Consider the following 15,345-nt stretch of genomic DNA (forward strand, 5'->3'; position numbering starts at 1 on the left):
GTTACTTCTATGTGTAATTATGCCCATTTATGTATTTCTTTTGCAGGATAAGATTTATTTTTTAAAAGACCACGTTGTGCATCTTCTAATGTTTGTGCACATTTCAGCTGACATATTCCATAGAAAGATACAAAAGACCAATTGAATTTTTAATTACGAGGGATGATCGGAAAAAGAAGTTACAAAGCATATAACTTTTGTTTTATTCACTGTAACGTAACGAAAATTTATGTGTAAATTAATAACATGTTTGTCTTGTTGCGAGTTTGAGGACTTCGGATTCTGACCATGTATACCCGAGAAGCGGCCATTTAAAATGGTGACTCGTCTAGAAAATTGGTCAAGAGTAGAAGTGAGGGCAGTGGTGCGGTTCCTGTGGGAAAAAAAAACTACACCTGCTGACATTCATAGGCAGATTGTGGAGGTGTATGGGGAGGGGACAATTTCAAGGCAACATGTAGCGAAGTGGTGTCGTGCCTTCAAAGAAGGACGGACCAGTATTGTTAATGACAACCCAGGACACAGCAGTAGGCCCAGTACCTCAACCACTGACGTGAACTGTGCTCTTGTGGATGTCTGTGTATTCGTGAGGACAGAAGAAGAACATTACGCTCAATATCAGCTGAGCTGGGACTACCATTTGGTTGGCTGGCCACCATTATCTGACATATGATGATGTCAAAAGAGCTGCCTCACGGTGGCTACGAGAACTTGACACAGATTTCTGTGCAACTGGTATGAAAAACCTCATCTACCGTTGTGACAAGTGCTTGAACAAAAAAGGTGATTACATCGAGGACTAGTGTTGAGTGCCCTCCATCATCAGGTGTGTTGATCTTCCAGCTACGTCTAACACATATGTCATAATAGGCTTTGTAACCTTTTTTTCGATCATCCCTCGTATTTTAATTTTAAATTACACAGGAACTGATTTTTGAAGTACATGCAAACAGTTTCAATAATACACCAGGTGTTTTGAAGAAGAAAAAAAATAAGAACGTTGAATAAGGCAAAAGATGGAATATTATCACTCTGATAAGCTAACACAGAGTCATGCCATTCTTTACAAAATTCATCGACAAGCTGTTGTTGATGGACTGTGGTAAGTTGCACGCATATACTTTAAACTAATTTCTACGTACATTCTCCCACTAATTCATTCAAACAAAAATTATAACAGTACTGTGATGTGAGCTGATCCTTCCACAAATTAAATTTAACAATGGAAGAATGGAAACATGTGGTCATAGTTATCTTAGAATGTGAAGCAAAAAATGTAACAAAGTAAAGAGACTTTCGGCATAAGTCCTCTCTATATATAACACACAAGTAAAGACATGATCAAAATGCTTGTACCAATAACAAACATAGAAAATATATATAACCTCAAAACAAATACTCACCACTGCTTACTGCAAATTCTTTCCCACTCATTATGTGATGTAGCAAATTCTTCATTTCGAATGGCGACAGATTTAGCAAATGATCAGAAGCTTCTTCGCCAGTGCATTTCAGAGTACGGGATAATTCTGTTGCCATAACCTGAAAATGAGCACATGTGACAATCACATAATTGATGTACCATTATTGAATGCATTTATTTCTCGACATGGGATTTACGTGATGTGTAAATTTGGTAAAAAATGTACGTGCAGTTGCATTAATTAGCATCAAATCTATACATCTTTTAATTCTCAGGGGCTGTATGTATTCAGTGATTTTTAAATAAAACTTGTGACATAATAATACTTTCTATCCACTTATGTTCAAAAGGTGCCAGGTTTGATTCCTGGTGGAGGCACATAGTGGTTTGGATCCCACTTTAAACTGTAGGTCCAGTCCCGATTAGCCTTACTGTGCATAAAGTGGACTTAAAACACCAAATCAATCCAATCTATCCACTTATGATTTGGCGCACATACAAGAGAAGTACTTTGTGACACAGCAAAAAAAAAAAAAAAAAAAAATCAGGTGAAACCAGGCCTGGCTTGGTAGCTCAGTTGGAAAGCAATGTCATAGCATAGCAGAAACCTGGGTTGGAGTCCATGGTTTTTAATCTTAAGTACAGTACTATAAAATGTAAAGCGTAGGTTTTAAAGCAGCTTCCCAACCTCATCCAAACTTTCCTAATCTCTATGCCTACCTTTTAAAAAAAACATTGTTACATTAGGACATTTGTAATTTACACAATCTATCTTTAAAAGAAAACAATTCCATCTTATCAAAACAAACAAACAAAAAATTTACATGCATTGTCAGTATTTTAGGCTACAATCAATGTTATAAAATACTTGTTCTTTCAACAATAATGCAAAATAATCTAAAACAGTTTGCATGTACAAAACGTGGTTATGCGAACCTTCAAGAAGAACATTGATATTTCAACAATAATAAACTATAGAATAAAAACATTAACAGGATGTCTACCAAAGTAACATATCCAAAATTCAAGACTTTTTCATGATTTTCTGTTGACCTTTATTTCCTTTTTCTTGACCTTTTTTCTATTTTCTTAACATTTATTTAATCACCCCCTACTTATGTACAGTTGAGAATTAAGAAAATAGATATTTTTATTCAATCAAAAACACCTACCACAAGGCCGGTTAAGATGAAAACTGAAGTTATACATTTTTAACAAGAGATCTAGACTTGCTTTAATTATTAATGCATGTAAAAATTAATGCTTTCAGACTTCATCCTACATGAGGAAAGACCAAATTTACTTTATTTAATATTTTTACTAAACTTCATGCATTCAAGAATGTAATTCTTAATAAATAAAGTGAACAAATCTAAACCACAACTCAATACAATTTTAGATTTCCGAATATTCAATTTTATCAAATCCCAGTACAGATATATAACAATGTAAGTTCACTATACCGTAAAAAAATAGCAAAAATTCTTGACCACAAGCATAATTTCTTGACTTCCTTGACCTACCTGCTGATTTCTTGACTTTTTCTTGACTAGTAGACACCCTAATTAAGGTGTGTATATGTATTCACTTTCCTACATACACTGTACTTATTACATATTTTGTACTGTACACATACCTGAATGTTTGCCACGGTAACTCCGTCATTAACACATTGGGGTCTCACGACGGGCATAGCCCGCAGTGCACTTAAAGTCAATGTGGACGAACAACAGGCAATCCTGCGGTATGCAATCGCTTTGCCGATTGAACGACGAGCTATGCTCGTACTTCGTCTCATGTGCATGTTCATTCAAGCCCCTCTGTTGAAATTCCGACCGCTAGGTGACTCATGTGCTATTTTTATCTCGCACCTGCGACTCTTTGTTATCGGGTTGATGTACTGTGCATTGTTTAGAATGGCGTCGTTAGATCCAGACTGCATAGAGGATTCTGCCTCAGAGTTTGAAGTTAGCGACGATTTTGATGATGCAGATGAATTTGAAGATTTGGAAGGTAGGTTATATTCGTAATAATTAATTGTCGACAATATAAACAGTGTTGCAAACTCTAGTATTTTACGAATGAAGTGAGAAGAGGTAATTTTTTTGGGTCTATTCATCTTGCCTCTTGCTTGATTCTCCTACATGCACTGATGTATTTTAGTTTTTCCATTTATTATTATAGTGTATGTCAGATGAAAATTTATTTTATTTATTTAGTTTATTTATTTATTTGTTTAATTTTTACAGATGACGCAGAACCAACTGATACATCATCTGGTCCTGTCCTGCAGCCATTTTGTCATACAAAAGTTAATTACCTGTAATTTGTAATTATTTTTGTAATTATTTTTTGTTATGTGCAGATAAGAAGTATTCTTGAAGTGAAGTGAAGTATTTACTTATGCAAGATTCAAAAGATGTATTGATAGTTTATGTAGTTAATTATTGAAATTTTTAGATTATGAACTTAAAATATATCTATATTAACATTTGTTACAATGTTGTACTTTTTTTTCACAAAACATTGCTGAAAAAAATATTCAAAAATGTCTGAAAATGAAAAGAAAATTTAACAAATTTTTGTTCATTGAAAAGAGGAAGTTTTGTAGATTTAAGAAATATGTGGTAAATAAAAACAAATTAAAAATATTTTTTCTATCATTTTTTTTAAAAAACAACCAAAAACCGCAGAACAGAGATAAAAATGCTGTATTATGAGGCCAGACTCGAATGTGTTAAGGCATCTGACTACCATGTGAGACCTCGGTTCGATCCCCTACGGAGGAGAACTGGGATTCTTTTCCACCTATTTAAGTGGCTCTGGCACCCACCCAGCATCATATAAGGTGGGTACCTGGAGTAAACTCTGCGTGGTAAAGGCGGCCAGGGACGTGGTGCTGATCACATCACCCCCATCTTCGGTCGTTATCAAGGAAATGTGGGACCCTAACTCCACACCCCCTATACGTCTTCCTGGCGTGGCGCAAAGCACAGGGCAGCACTTTACTTTTTTACTTTTATACATACCTGGATTATAAGGCCTACTCGCAGCCTTAGCATTTCATGGAACAGCTGTGCTTCTGTCCTTATAAACATTGCCAGGTATACCAGTAGTTCCTACAAGAAAACAAAAAAATCCATGTATTTAGTGCTTGCTCATGTGAATCCTATTTCACAGAAATAAGAAAGTGTGATAGATTTGAACTTGCTAATAAAAAAAACAAAAGAGGATCAGCATCAGTTTAAAAACTTTGATTCCTTCTGACAACTGATATGTGAACAACTTAGAAATTATAAATTACTATGATATGACCGCTGCTTAACATATGTTATTCTACCAGGTTACCGCTGAGAAAACATTTGTGAAAAAACACAGAATATTAAAATAGCTAGTATATATTTTTTCTAAAAAAGCTGTTGACCCATGATCCTACCACCAAAGGCACGGGGTTTGAGTCACAGCATAGCCATGTGAGTGTTCCATCATCAATTTCAACTAATCATCATTCACCTTCATCATCATGATTAGTCAACATAGCAGGAAAACAGCATTTTTAAGGTCTTTTCGTAACAAAGTGAATTCAGATATGTAACTAAATAGCTTAACTGTAACACAAAACCCTTCCAAATTAGTGTTTACTTTCTGAAGTTGATCCTTATGGAATTCAATTTTGGTAGAACAAGGTTCCAAAAACATATGATCATAATTTCAAATTTCCATGATTTTGGGTAAAAGAGAATTGGCTTCGTTTCTACCATATTTATTTGTTTATTGAATACTTATATTTTTTCACCTCCAGAAATCCTGCACCTAGGCTGCAGCCTACAGATAAATGTGGCTCTAATGATTTTTTTTTTAAATATATATATACACACTGTAGTTGCTAATAGTGTAATTTGCATTGAAAAGACTGAGCTCTTAATCTTGATTAAATTTGCACATTATTTTTGTTCTCAGCAAATTGAAACAAATACTAACATACAGTGGAACCTCGATTTTATGTTTTTCAGGGAACCAAGTTGAAGAAAATTTTTATAACATTTTGCTATGCTGGGATCATTAAGTTGCAATGTATAATGTGGAAAATATTTAAATTTGGGAACATAAAATCGGGATTCCACTGTAGTTTATGTTAGTTATTTCTTAGTGCATAGCACTGTAAAACTGGCAGTCAGACCTTTGATTTTTACTAAAATTTCACATATTTGTTTGCTGGATTAATCAGTCACTTGCACTCACATTCACGGTTTTCTACTTTGTGTTAGTGATCTATAATTGATTTGTCTGTCTTTGTAGCAGAGAAGGGGGTGGGGGAAGTAAATTTTGCATGTGAATTTGGGTTGGCTGTGAACACCCAAGATTTTCACCACATGACACTATTGCATACCTGAGTGAGCATTGCTGTGCTCTCGTCATCCCCATACGCCTGGTGAATCAGCTGTCTGAGTTCATTTTCTGGCAAAGGAGCTGTAATTGTATGTTCATTTGTTGGAGGCATCCCGACCGTCAATTGTTTCTGCCTCACCAGCAAATCTGTGACTGCTTTAGCTAGATCTTCTACTCTCTTTCCAAGCATACCTAACAAAAGTAGAACTTTATAAGTACAGCCTTCTAATAGATGCATTGACAAATCAAAATACCATATATTGAATCTATTCAACCATAAAACAAAAGAAAATGATCTCTGATTGAGGACTGGTCAGATATACATTGAACTAGCATGGATTTCTCATGGATTATTGGATGCTAATCAGAATTTAAATTTAAAATAGAAGTATATTACTTTGCAACTCAGCCAAGTCAGTTACCAAAAATGTGCTTAAAATACTCTTTTGATTTACTTATATGATAGACAACATAAATAAAACAGATGTCACTTAACACCTAAATAGCCAGGTAGATCAACACAGCTCTTGTTTTAAACTGGACTGGGCTTTATTCTTCGATAATTTCTCATATTTTTTTTCTCATTCGAAAGTGCCAATCTGGAAAAAAAAATTAATGCTGACTTCCAACAGTTATTAATTTATAGAATTTTCTGTACGAAGTACTCAAAGAATATTAAGAATTGAAAAAAAAATAATTTCAATGGATGATGCTTTATATTGCACAAAACCCTGTGTACATATCTTTTACAGTTTTCATGTTATAGACATTCAAAAGTTGGACTGCATGACTTTTGAAATACTCTGTATTGACAAAGCTTTCCTGTATTATTTTAAGTCTGAGTGTTTGCTTTAAGTCTAGTTTATGCAGAATTAAACTACGTGGGACTTGACCTACACTTTAAAGTGGGATCTGAACCACTATGTGTCTTCACTACACCATCAGTGAAGTCTGCAAAACCATCAGTGAAGTAAAACCATGTCTACAAAAATGAAAATTGTGTATGTGCACTTGACTCGGTGGCATCTACAATGAATATTCACATGTAGCATCGCTGTTAGGCACCTGTCTATGCAGTAGTCATTTGACTTAAAAAATGCCAACAGTTGCTGAGTTGCCAGTGTATGTTGTACTGCAACTACTTACCTGCTGTATGCCTTACAAGTCCCCACAGCTTCTGCTGGCAAGCCTTTTCGAACAACACCTTCAGCAAATCCCTTACAGTAACTGTTTTACCTCCTTCCGTCATACCTGAAATTCAAAATCATACATATGAAATTATATCTTTTCTTTTGAGAAAAAAGGAAATCATAAAACAGTCCTCTTTCTAAGAGAATCATGCAAAATATGGAATACTACCGAGAGGTAATAATTGAAAATCTTTATGAATTTATGTTCTAATATAGTTACATATTACACCACATTTGAAATATTTTTATAATAATGACCACTGCGTACCTAGTACTTACTTTTTACGTTGAGTTTGATGATAAACCCGTAATAATTCATTCAAAGGAAATCAATGTAAATTTTTATCATGAATATGACAGAAAACACTCATTGGCCTGGTTACCATGCATGCTAATGTTTATATTGTTTAGAAATTGTATGATATAATTAGTTATATATAGAGGCACGTATTTTTGGTAAATAAAAAAGCAAAATTTCGGTACAAAAACGGAGTCAATTTCAGGTTCAAAAGCGGTAAATAAAATAAAATATCGGTGTTAAAGCGGTGAAAAAATGGATGAAAAGTGGTATATAAAAAGACATACTGGTTTTAAAATTGTGAAAATAATCCTAAATTTGATTTAAAAACTACACTTCCACAGAATTAACATTTCACTTCTAATAGCACATTATCAGAGTATTAAGTTTATTTCTGTGTAAAGGAGTCCATTTTTGCTTCTCCAATCTTAACAGCAGAATTAATCAATTTTCCGGGAATTGCATAACTCTCAGGATAATTCAGACCTCAGAAGGTGTCGCGTCGGTGAATAAACCCTGAATTTCGTGTTTAAGAGTTAATTTCGCTTTTTACAGTTCATTTCGCATTATTTCGTGTCAAAATATGGTCACAAAATGCACCTCACACCTTTCAAAAACATGAAAAATTAACACTACAATGTGTTTTTTCAAATTTCGTTTTTTCGTCAAAAACGAAATATGCATGCCCCTATACTAAGGAAGTAAGAAACTTCAATAAACTATAAGAAAGTGAATCACACTGAAAAAGAAAAGTTTAGTTTCATTTAAGATATTTCTACAAATGTTCTACATTTATATTAGTGACTGACTGATATGACGACTTTTTTTTTATCAGTGTTGATAACTAATATTTACCGATCCAATACAAAATTGCAAATGCTCCTTAAAGAACATGAATGGTTCATTAACCTCCTTAATTAGTGTATGCAACAAGGTGACTGAAGGAGATTCTACCTTTGAAAAAGAAACTGTCTATTTAAACTTTTACTTTACAAAATTAGGACATATGAATTTTATTACGTAGATTTTCAGTGAAAAATGCAGGCTCAATCATGACTCGAACCCAGGTCTCTGGTAATCTGTGCCATTGCTCTACCACTGAGCTACCGAGCCGGTCTGGCTTCGCCTGATTTTTCGCTGTTGCCTTGGTTCCTACCAGCGTAGAGATGTCAATTCATTAAATTAGGCACACACAGGAGATGTACTACATAGATTTTTCAGTCTGTGTGTGCCTAATTTTATGAATCTTATGTTTACACTCATAACAATTTTAAACAAACAGCACAATTTTGCACAAAATTACAGGCTATTTACAGACATATTTAAAATTACAGATAATTTTACTGATATCCTGATATGTGAATATGCCTATAATAGCCAATACTGATAGAGTACCAATGAATCTGTCCCATCTCCAATTTAATAGGAAAAAACATGTTTTTTTTACCAGTATTGAAATTAAGTCCCTGGGTGTCGACAAGATACTGCAAGATATCTCCTTGCTCCTCCAGATGTTCTGTTTCCCTTAACATTGTAAGCAGCTCTTCCACCTCCGTGTCAGCATACTGTGTATCAGAGGTGGACCTGGAATTATATGTTACATAACAATTTTAAAAGAAAATGGAGAAGTTTGATATGGAATATCTGAAAAAGACATTTTTGCTGATGTTAACTAGTGAGTACTAGTTTCTCTGTATTTAATTCTGATGTTTGGAAATCTCAAAACATTGTAAAATTACTCTGCACCATTACAAATTTCTGAACATAGAGTAAAACTACGATTTTGCATTTTCTGTGTATCATCACTTTAATCTTCTTGGTCCTAATAAAACAATGGATTGCACAATTTTATCAGGTTTTACATTTTCCATCAGGTTCCTGGAAAATGTATATCAAGGTTCCATTGCATCTTTTCTCTTGCAAATTAACATAAAAACAAGCACTAATATTTGCAATGTTTGACAGCTGGCAGCATCATGCAGCGTTGAACATGGAACAAAAACACAATCTGTGATGCTACAGGAGAAAGAATCTTGCATGTTATTTTTCTCAAGAAGTTGTAGAATTCATCCTTCGGGGTTTTATAAAAGAGTACTGTCCATGGGGACAAGAGTGACATACTGTGCTCAACCACATCACTTTAATGTAATATGCAACATTTTGCAATGTGCACTGATGGAAGATCAACCAATGGTGTGCACATGAAGATCTAGCGACTACATATACAACAACTATTGCAGTTACCATACATTATAAACATTATTGTCAGTTGTTACTTATTGTAGTTTCCGAATACTACCATAATACTTCATTTATGCATAATGTACTTTGGAGCCAGGAATCTAGGTTTGAATTCTGGTTGAAGTATTGTGTTTGTCTAATGCTATTCTATCAATCATCTTCAACATTGCAATAAACTGAAGAGGTTTAAAAGTTATGTAAAACAGTCAAAATATATGGGTAAATACATCTAATGTTATTGCTAATAACTTCGAATTGGAAAAAAATTCACCCTTGATTTAAAAAGAATCCAGTTATTTTTCTAACCTGCACTGGTGGCATTTACTTGAATCTCAGAATTACATAATTGTCATCAATCCACATTCTAAATTCATGATTCAGCCATTGCTGCATTTTCAACATTTTACATTACTTTTCTGCCACACTGGTTAATTGTAACTGGTGACTACATGAAATTTAATGAAGGGCTATTCACAAAGAGCATTCCTGCCCATAACATGATCCAAACCTGGAACTCTCAGCACCGAAAACATGACTTGTCTGCTCGATGCACTCAAACACTGGGGTGACATTTTGTCATTGTCAATCTGAACTAAATAAGTGCAACAGAACTTTTAATATCTATCTTGTGTGGAAAGTCAAGTTTGTAATGTTTTAACCCATTAATGCATGGTGTCCGATTAATCGGACGTTGACATATTTGCATTTTCTGTAACACTGTTTTACTTTAATTGGTTATATTTATCAAATCTAGTTCTTTGGTACCTCTGTGATGCATATGTCACCCCACAGGCTTGGCAACATTGTAAATTTCCCGCCAAATTGTAAGGGAGTGAAACATGGAGAGAGAGATGTACTGCGTGTCTGCGTAACGGGAAAGCAAATTTCAATTCATATGTAGTAGTTGACATTTATCCGAGATGTGTTTTGACAAATATGCGTAAGAAACATTAGTAATCAAATATGTAACAATAATTTGTACATTAGTTTCATCTCTGAGCTGCTATTGCGAGAGAAAATATAGTGTCCGATATATCGGACTCTATGCACATTGAGCACTTTATGCATATTTTCCATTTTCTGTAAAATTTTCGATAACGTTGATGTTTAGACATTGTCAATGTATATATGTGTATGTATGTGTGTGTGTGTGTGTTTGTGCATTAGTGTGTGTATGTGTGCATATATGTGTGTATGTGTGAGCGTTTATGAGTGTGTGCATTAGTGTGTGTATGTCTGCATGTGTATGCGTGTATGTGTGCGTGTTTATGCATTAGTGTGTGAATGTGTGCGTGTTTATGCATTAGTGTGAATGTGTGCGTGTTTACGCATTAGTGTGAATGTGTGCGTGTTTGTGCATTAGTGTGTGTATGTGTGCGTGCGTGTGTGTGTGTAAGATCAAATTTTGACTACTTTGGAGAATGAAGATGTTGGGGAGGAAGAGGAACAACTCATTTATGTTACACCACCAGTGGATGGCAAGGATACAGACGAAGACAGTGATAAATCTGATGATCAGCATGCGGCCAATCTAAACAATTTTTGGCAAAATACAGTAATGAGCGTTTGTGAGGTGCAAATTAAAATATGAAGTTGTGTTGATTGTGAAGGTTCATCCAGTAATGTAGCATCTACATCTACCACAATGGTGCTTCAAAAAAAGAATACGTCTTCAGACTAAATCAAGACCCTTGTGGAAGAAAAGGATATTTTCATTCTAATTACAAACTGAGTGTTGACCTATTGAACCATCTGAAGAAGCACAAAACTGTGAATCACCATTCGACTTTTATAATTTATTTTTTGATGAGGACATGCTAAATCTTACAAATCAATCCAAATTGTATGCTTCACACAAAAATATTGATCTTGATTTGACGAAAGAAGAACTTCTTGTTGTTCTTGGTGGTCTCTTGTTGTTAGGTTATGCAAAATATTCAAACAGACGTATATTTGGTCAAAAGAAAAATATACTCCTTCGATACTTTCTGAAAGAATTCGTTGTGGTCGGTTTGAGACTATTCTGCATAATATTCATTTGAATGATAATACACAAATAGATGAGTCCGATCGTCTGTACAAGATACGGCCATATTTCGAGAAACTTTCCTCATCTTTCGAACAGCATGGGGGTGTGGACGAAATACTTTCCATCGACGAGAGTATGATTCCTTACACCGGGAGGCACTACGCAAAACAGTTCGTTAGAGTTCATCCATGTTGGGTTCAAGAACTGGGCAAAAAAGCTCTAGTAGTGGTTACATGATAGATTTCCAGTTGTACACAGATACAAACTGATAACGGACAACTGTGTTCTGTACTGTAATAATAATAATTTTGTGTATATTAGTTGATTTCTATTCCAAACGTTTCCTTTTGTATTGTTTCTTCGAAATATGGGTATCTATTTATGTATGTATGTAAACATACACATGACCAGTGGCTGGAATTAGGGGGGCAGTTGCCATTCCCATTTTTCGTCACTTTTGCACCCTCACTATGATAAACCTTATCTACAAAGGGAAATATACTGTCTTTGCGACCTACATTTGGCATTGGCACCTTGCCCCCCATTTTGGAACCCAATATCCGCCACTGCACATGACTGATCTTAAGCGTTTCATTTTCTTTTGGTTACATATTTTCCACAGCAATACTTTTTCCTTGGGACAGCTATTTATAGACAAAACATGAAAGCGATCATTGTGCACAGTGTCCGATTTATTGGATACACGGAAGTGATCGTAGTGCACAGTGTCCGATTTATCGGACGCACTGTATCTCTTACATACGTTGTAAAAATAAAAATGTATCATATATTGTGTCTTATTTGAATTGTACTGATACCAAAACCATGAAAAAAATTTCATGACTGGGGTTTGTAAACTTTATGCATTAATGGGTTAACTATGTATCACTGACCTGTGGCGTGGAGTTGGTGAATTTGGAATTGCGAGAGTCTTCCACGGCATGAAATTTTCATCAGGCGATGGACTTCGAGGCTCCATTTCCGTGCGTTCAACTTCAATACCAAGTTGGTGACTATTCATTATAGATACTCGACGCTCCCCACTCTGCATTCCTAATATTTCAGCTACAATACAGAAAACAAAATGTATTATCCGTACGTATATGTGCAATTTAATTATATTTCTTTCAAAGCGCAGACTGACTGAATTAATTTCAATTAAATTAAATAGAATTGCAAGCTGAATGTAAATTCAATGTTTGCTTACGGATTCTTTTACAATATAAAACATCATAGTGTGACAATTTTATAATTTCTATTCAAGCAAATTGTGTTCGAAGTTCCAAATTTCTACTCATTTCTAATATTTTGTTGCTAACAAATTCAAAAACATTGCTTTCAAAACTTAAACATATGCACAATGAAAGTTATGAAATATATTACACACAAAGTACTGTACAGTATGGTACAAAACAGAGGTAAAAAATAAATATGCATACGTTCTACAGCAATAGATCTTGTCTTCTTGATGGTTCCTTTAACTGAGATTCTTCGACGCATACTCTTTGCCCTCTTCACAGGAGTTTTGACAAGAAGCTGAGAACGTGAAGTCAGGGACTTCTCAAGCAGGTGCTCTCCTAAGTACTGCTGCACTTGTGGGTTCAACTCTAGAATTGAAAAGGAGATAAGAAGGCATAAATTGAAGAGTGGTATATTCAAACCATGAACATAGTGCACCTGTATCTGCAAACTCTGGATACACTTACGGATCGGAGATGTACTCCATACCACAATGATTATCTTACTTTCTTTTCATCATTTCTGTTGGATTCACATAACCTAGTTTCTGCTGGTGAATGAAATATCTACAGATATGGGCCCTACTGCCTTCCATTAGTGTAATGTGCTACAAAACCAGAGGTGTCAGGTTTGTGAACCTTGAGTAAAGCATTAATGTATTCACCATGTTTGTCCCATTGACCATTTCATCAGTTCATCATTCATCATTAGGGCTAGGATTTTTATGACCTAAAAATCACCAAAATATGCAAAATAAAATATGCTCTTATGACCTAAAATTTTACAAAATATGCACTATAATTTGAAAAATATGCCCTTATGCTTTCTCTGGCAGCCTTTCTGTTCCGATCCTCTTCATATGTCCAAACCATCTCATCTGGGCCTCATATACTTCCTGCACTGTTTCAAACATCAATATCTAACTTATGCTGAAATATTTTCATACACATACTATTTTAGTTCATTTTATGGGCCCTGATGAGTTGAAATGCACAATGAATACTTTCTGTAAATTTTCAATTAAAAATGAAAAAGATTTTGCTGCTGTCCAAAAAGAAACAAAAAAAAACCGAGTGAACATGGGAGTAAAAACGAATCCACTTGGAAAATGACTGTATATTTCTTGAAAAAGCTAAAATATGCTGAATATGACCGAAAATACACCAAAATATGCTTTATCACATAGAAATGGCCAAATATGCCCTTAAAAAGCACCTTAATTCAATTAGTTTCTTCACAATATGAATTTCTATATATTTAGAGAACACATCACCCTTACCAAAAAAAAATGCTAAATAATAAAAATCTTAGCCCTATTCATCATTATTATTGCAATTAACCCAAGAGCTACAAAAGTGACATTAAAAAAAATGAAACAGAATGAAAGAAAGACATGGACCCTTCAAAGCTGTAAAGGTGCAAACATTAAGCTTCCAAAACGTTGGAATATTTTTTATTTGCATTTGTATTTTTCTCATTTAGAATCACTTTTCTACCACCTTTGACTAATTATGACGATGGGGATGAGTGGTGAATAGATGAAATTTGATGAATGCCCAGACCAGGACTCTAAGCCCAGGAGCTTTGGTGAGGAGATCGAAAGTTGACCACTAAATGTGCTTCACCTCCAAGTCACCAGGGAACTTCTTAATAATGATCCTCAGTATATGTGTAATTAAATTAAACCTTAAACAGATATGCATAATTTAAAAATATGTTTGCACAGATAGAAGTAGCAAATGAACCATTTGAACATGTTCCGAGCCCCACTTGGATGTAATAAAAATTACAATTCTGGTGTGAGTACTGAAAGATTAATAGGAAATTAAATTTTCTTTCATGTAACTGTAGCTATGTACTACTGAAACATGAAAAAAGTGTTATTCCCTATGTAATCTTTCGATACTTGCTCCAGATTCATGCATTAGCATTACGAAACTGGCTTCCAATTAAATATTCATCATAACTAACTAACTAACTCCCTAGCCTTCTTAAACCCGAAGGTTCATGGCTGCATCAACACAGGCCTTCCATCTTTCCCTATCTTGAGCAAGTTCTATATACTCTTTTCCATCCCTACCGATTTCCCTTAGGTCCATCTCAACGTTGTCCCTCCATCTTTGTCTTGGCCTTCCTACAGGCTCTTACCATCAGGTTTCCCAACAAGAATCCTGGGAACTCCTCTTTCCTCTCCCATTCGTGCCACATGGCCTGCCCACCTAAGTCTTTTTGATTTAATTATTCTAATAATATCTGGACATGAATACAAATTATGTAGTTCTAAATTATGTAACCTTCTCCACTCACCTGTCTCCTCATCCCTTTTAGGTCAAAAGATTTTCCTAAGGATCTTATTTTCAAATACTCTCAATTTATGTTCCTCTTTCAATGTAAGGGACCAAGTTTCACATCCATATAATAGTACAGGCAAAATTACTGTTTTGTATATTTTAACTTTTAGTTTCTTAGATATTATACGAGAAGACAAAAGTTTATGAAGAGAGAAGTAACATGCATTTCCTGAATTAAGCCTACT

The 15,345-nt window shown here is 34.7% G+C and overlaps 1 protein-coding gene across 3 annotated transcripts in view; it reads right to left on the bottom strand.

Moving 5' to 3' along the window:
• The window catches only part of LOC145985350 (putative phosphorylase b kinase regulatory subunit alpha), an 83,336-nt gene that overhangs the window by 33,132 nt on the left and 34,859 nt on the right, over positions 1-15,345 (bottom strand). For all 3 annotated transcript variants that reach the window (XM_083119258.1, XM_083119260.1, XM_083119259.1), the window contains exons 14-20: positions 13,010-13,177; positions 12,464-12,635; positions 8,748-8,884; positions 6,959-7,063; positions 5,814-6,004; positions 4,453-4,542; positions 1,404-1,542 (exon numbers count right to left, since the gene is read on the bottom strand). In XM_083119258.1, coding sequence (XP_082975384.1) covers positions 1,404-1,542; positions 4,453-4,542; positions 5,814-6,004; positions 6,959-7,063; positions 8,748-8,884; positions 12,464-12,635; positions 13,010-13,177 — 1,002 coding nt within the window. The remainder of the gene's footprint in view (positions 1-1,403; positions 1,543-4,452; positions 4,543-5,813; positions 6,005-6,958; positions 7,064-8,747; positions 8,885-12,463; positions 12,636-13,009; positions 13,178-15,345) is intronic.

The sequence above is a fragment of the Lepisma saccharinum genome, chromosome 3 (assembly GCF_977018435.1).
Source record: "Lepisma saccharinum chromosome 3, izLepSacc3.1, whole genome shotgun sequence".
Lineage (NCBI taxonomy): Eukaryota > Metazoa > Arthropoda > Insecta > Zygentoma > Lepismatidae > Lepisma > Lepisma saccharinum.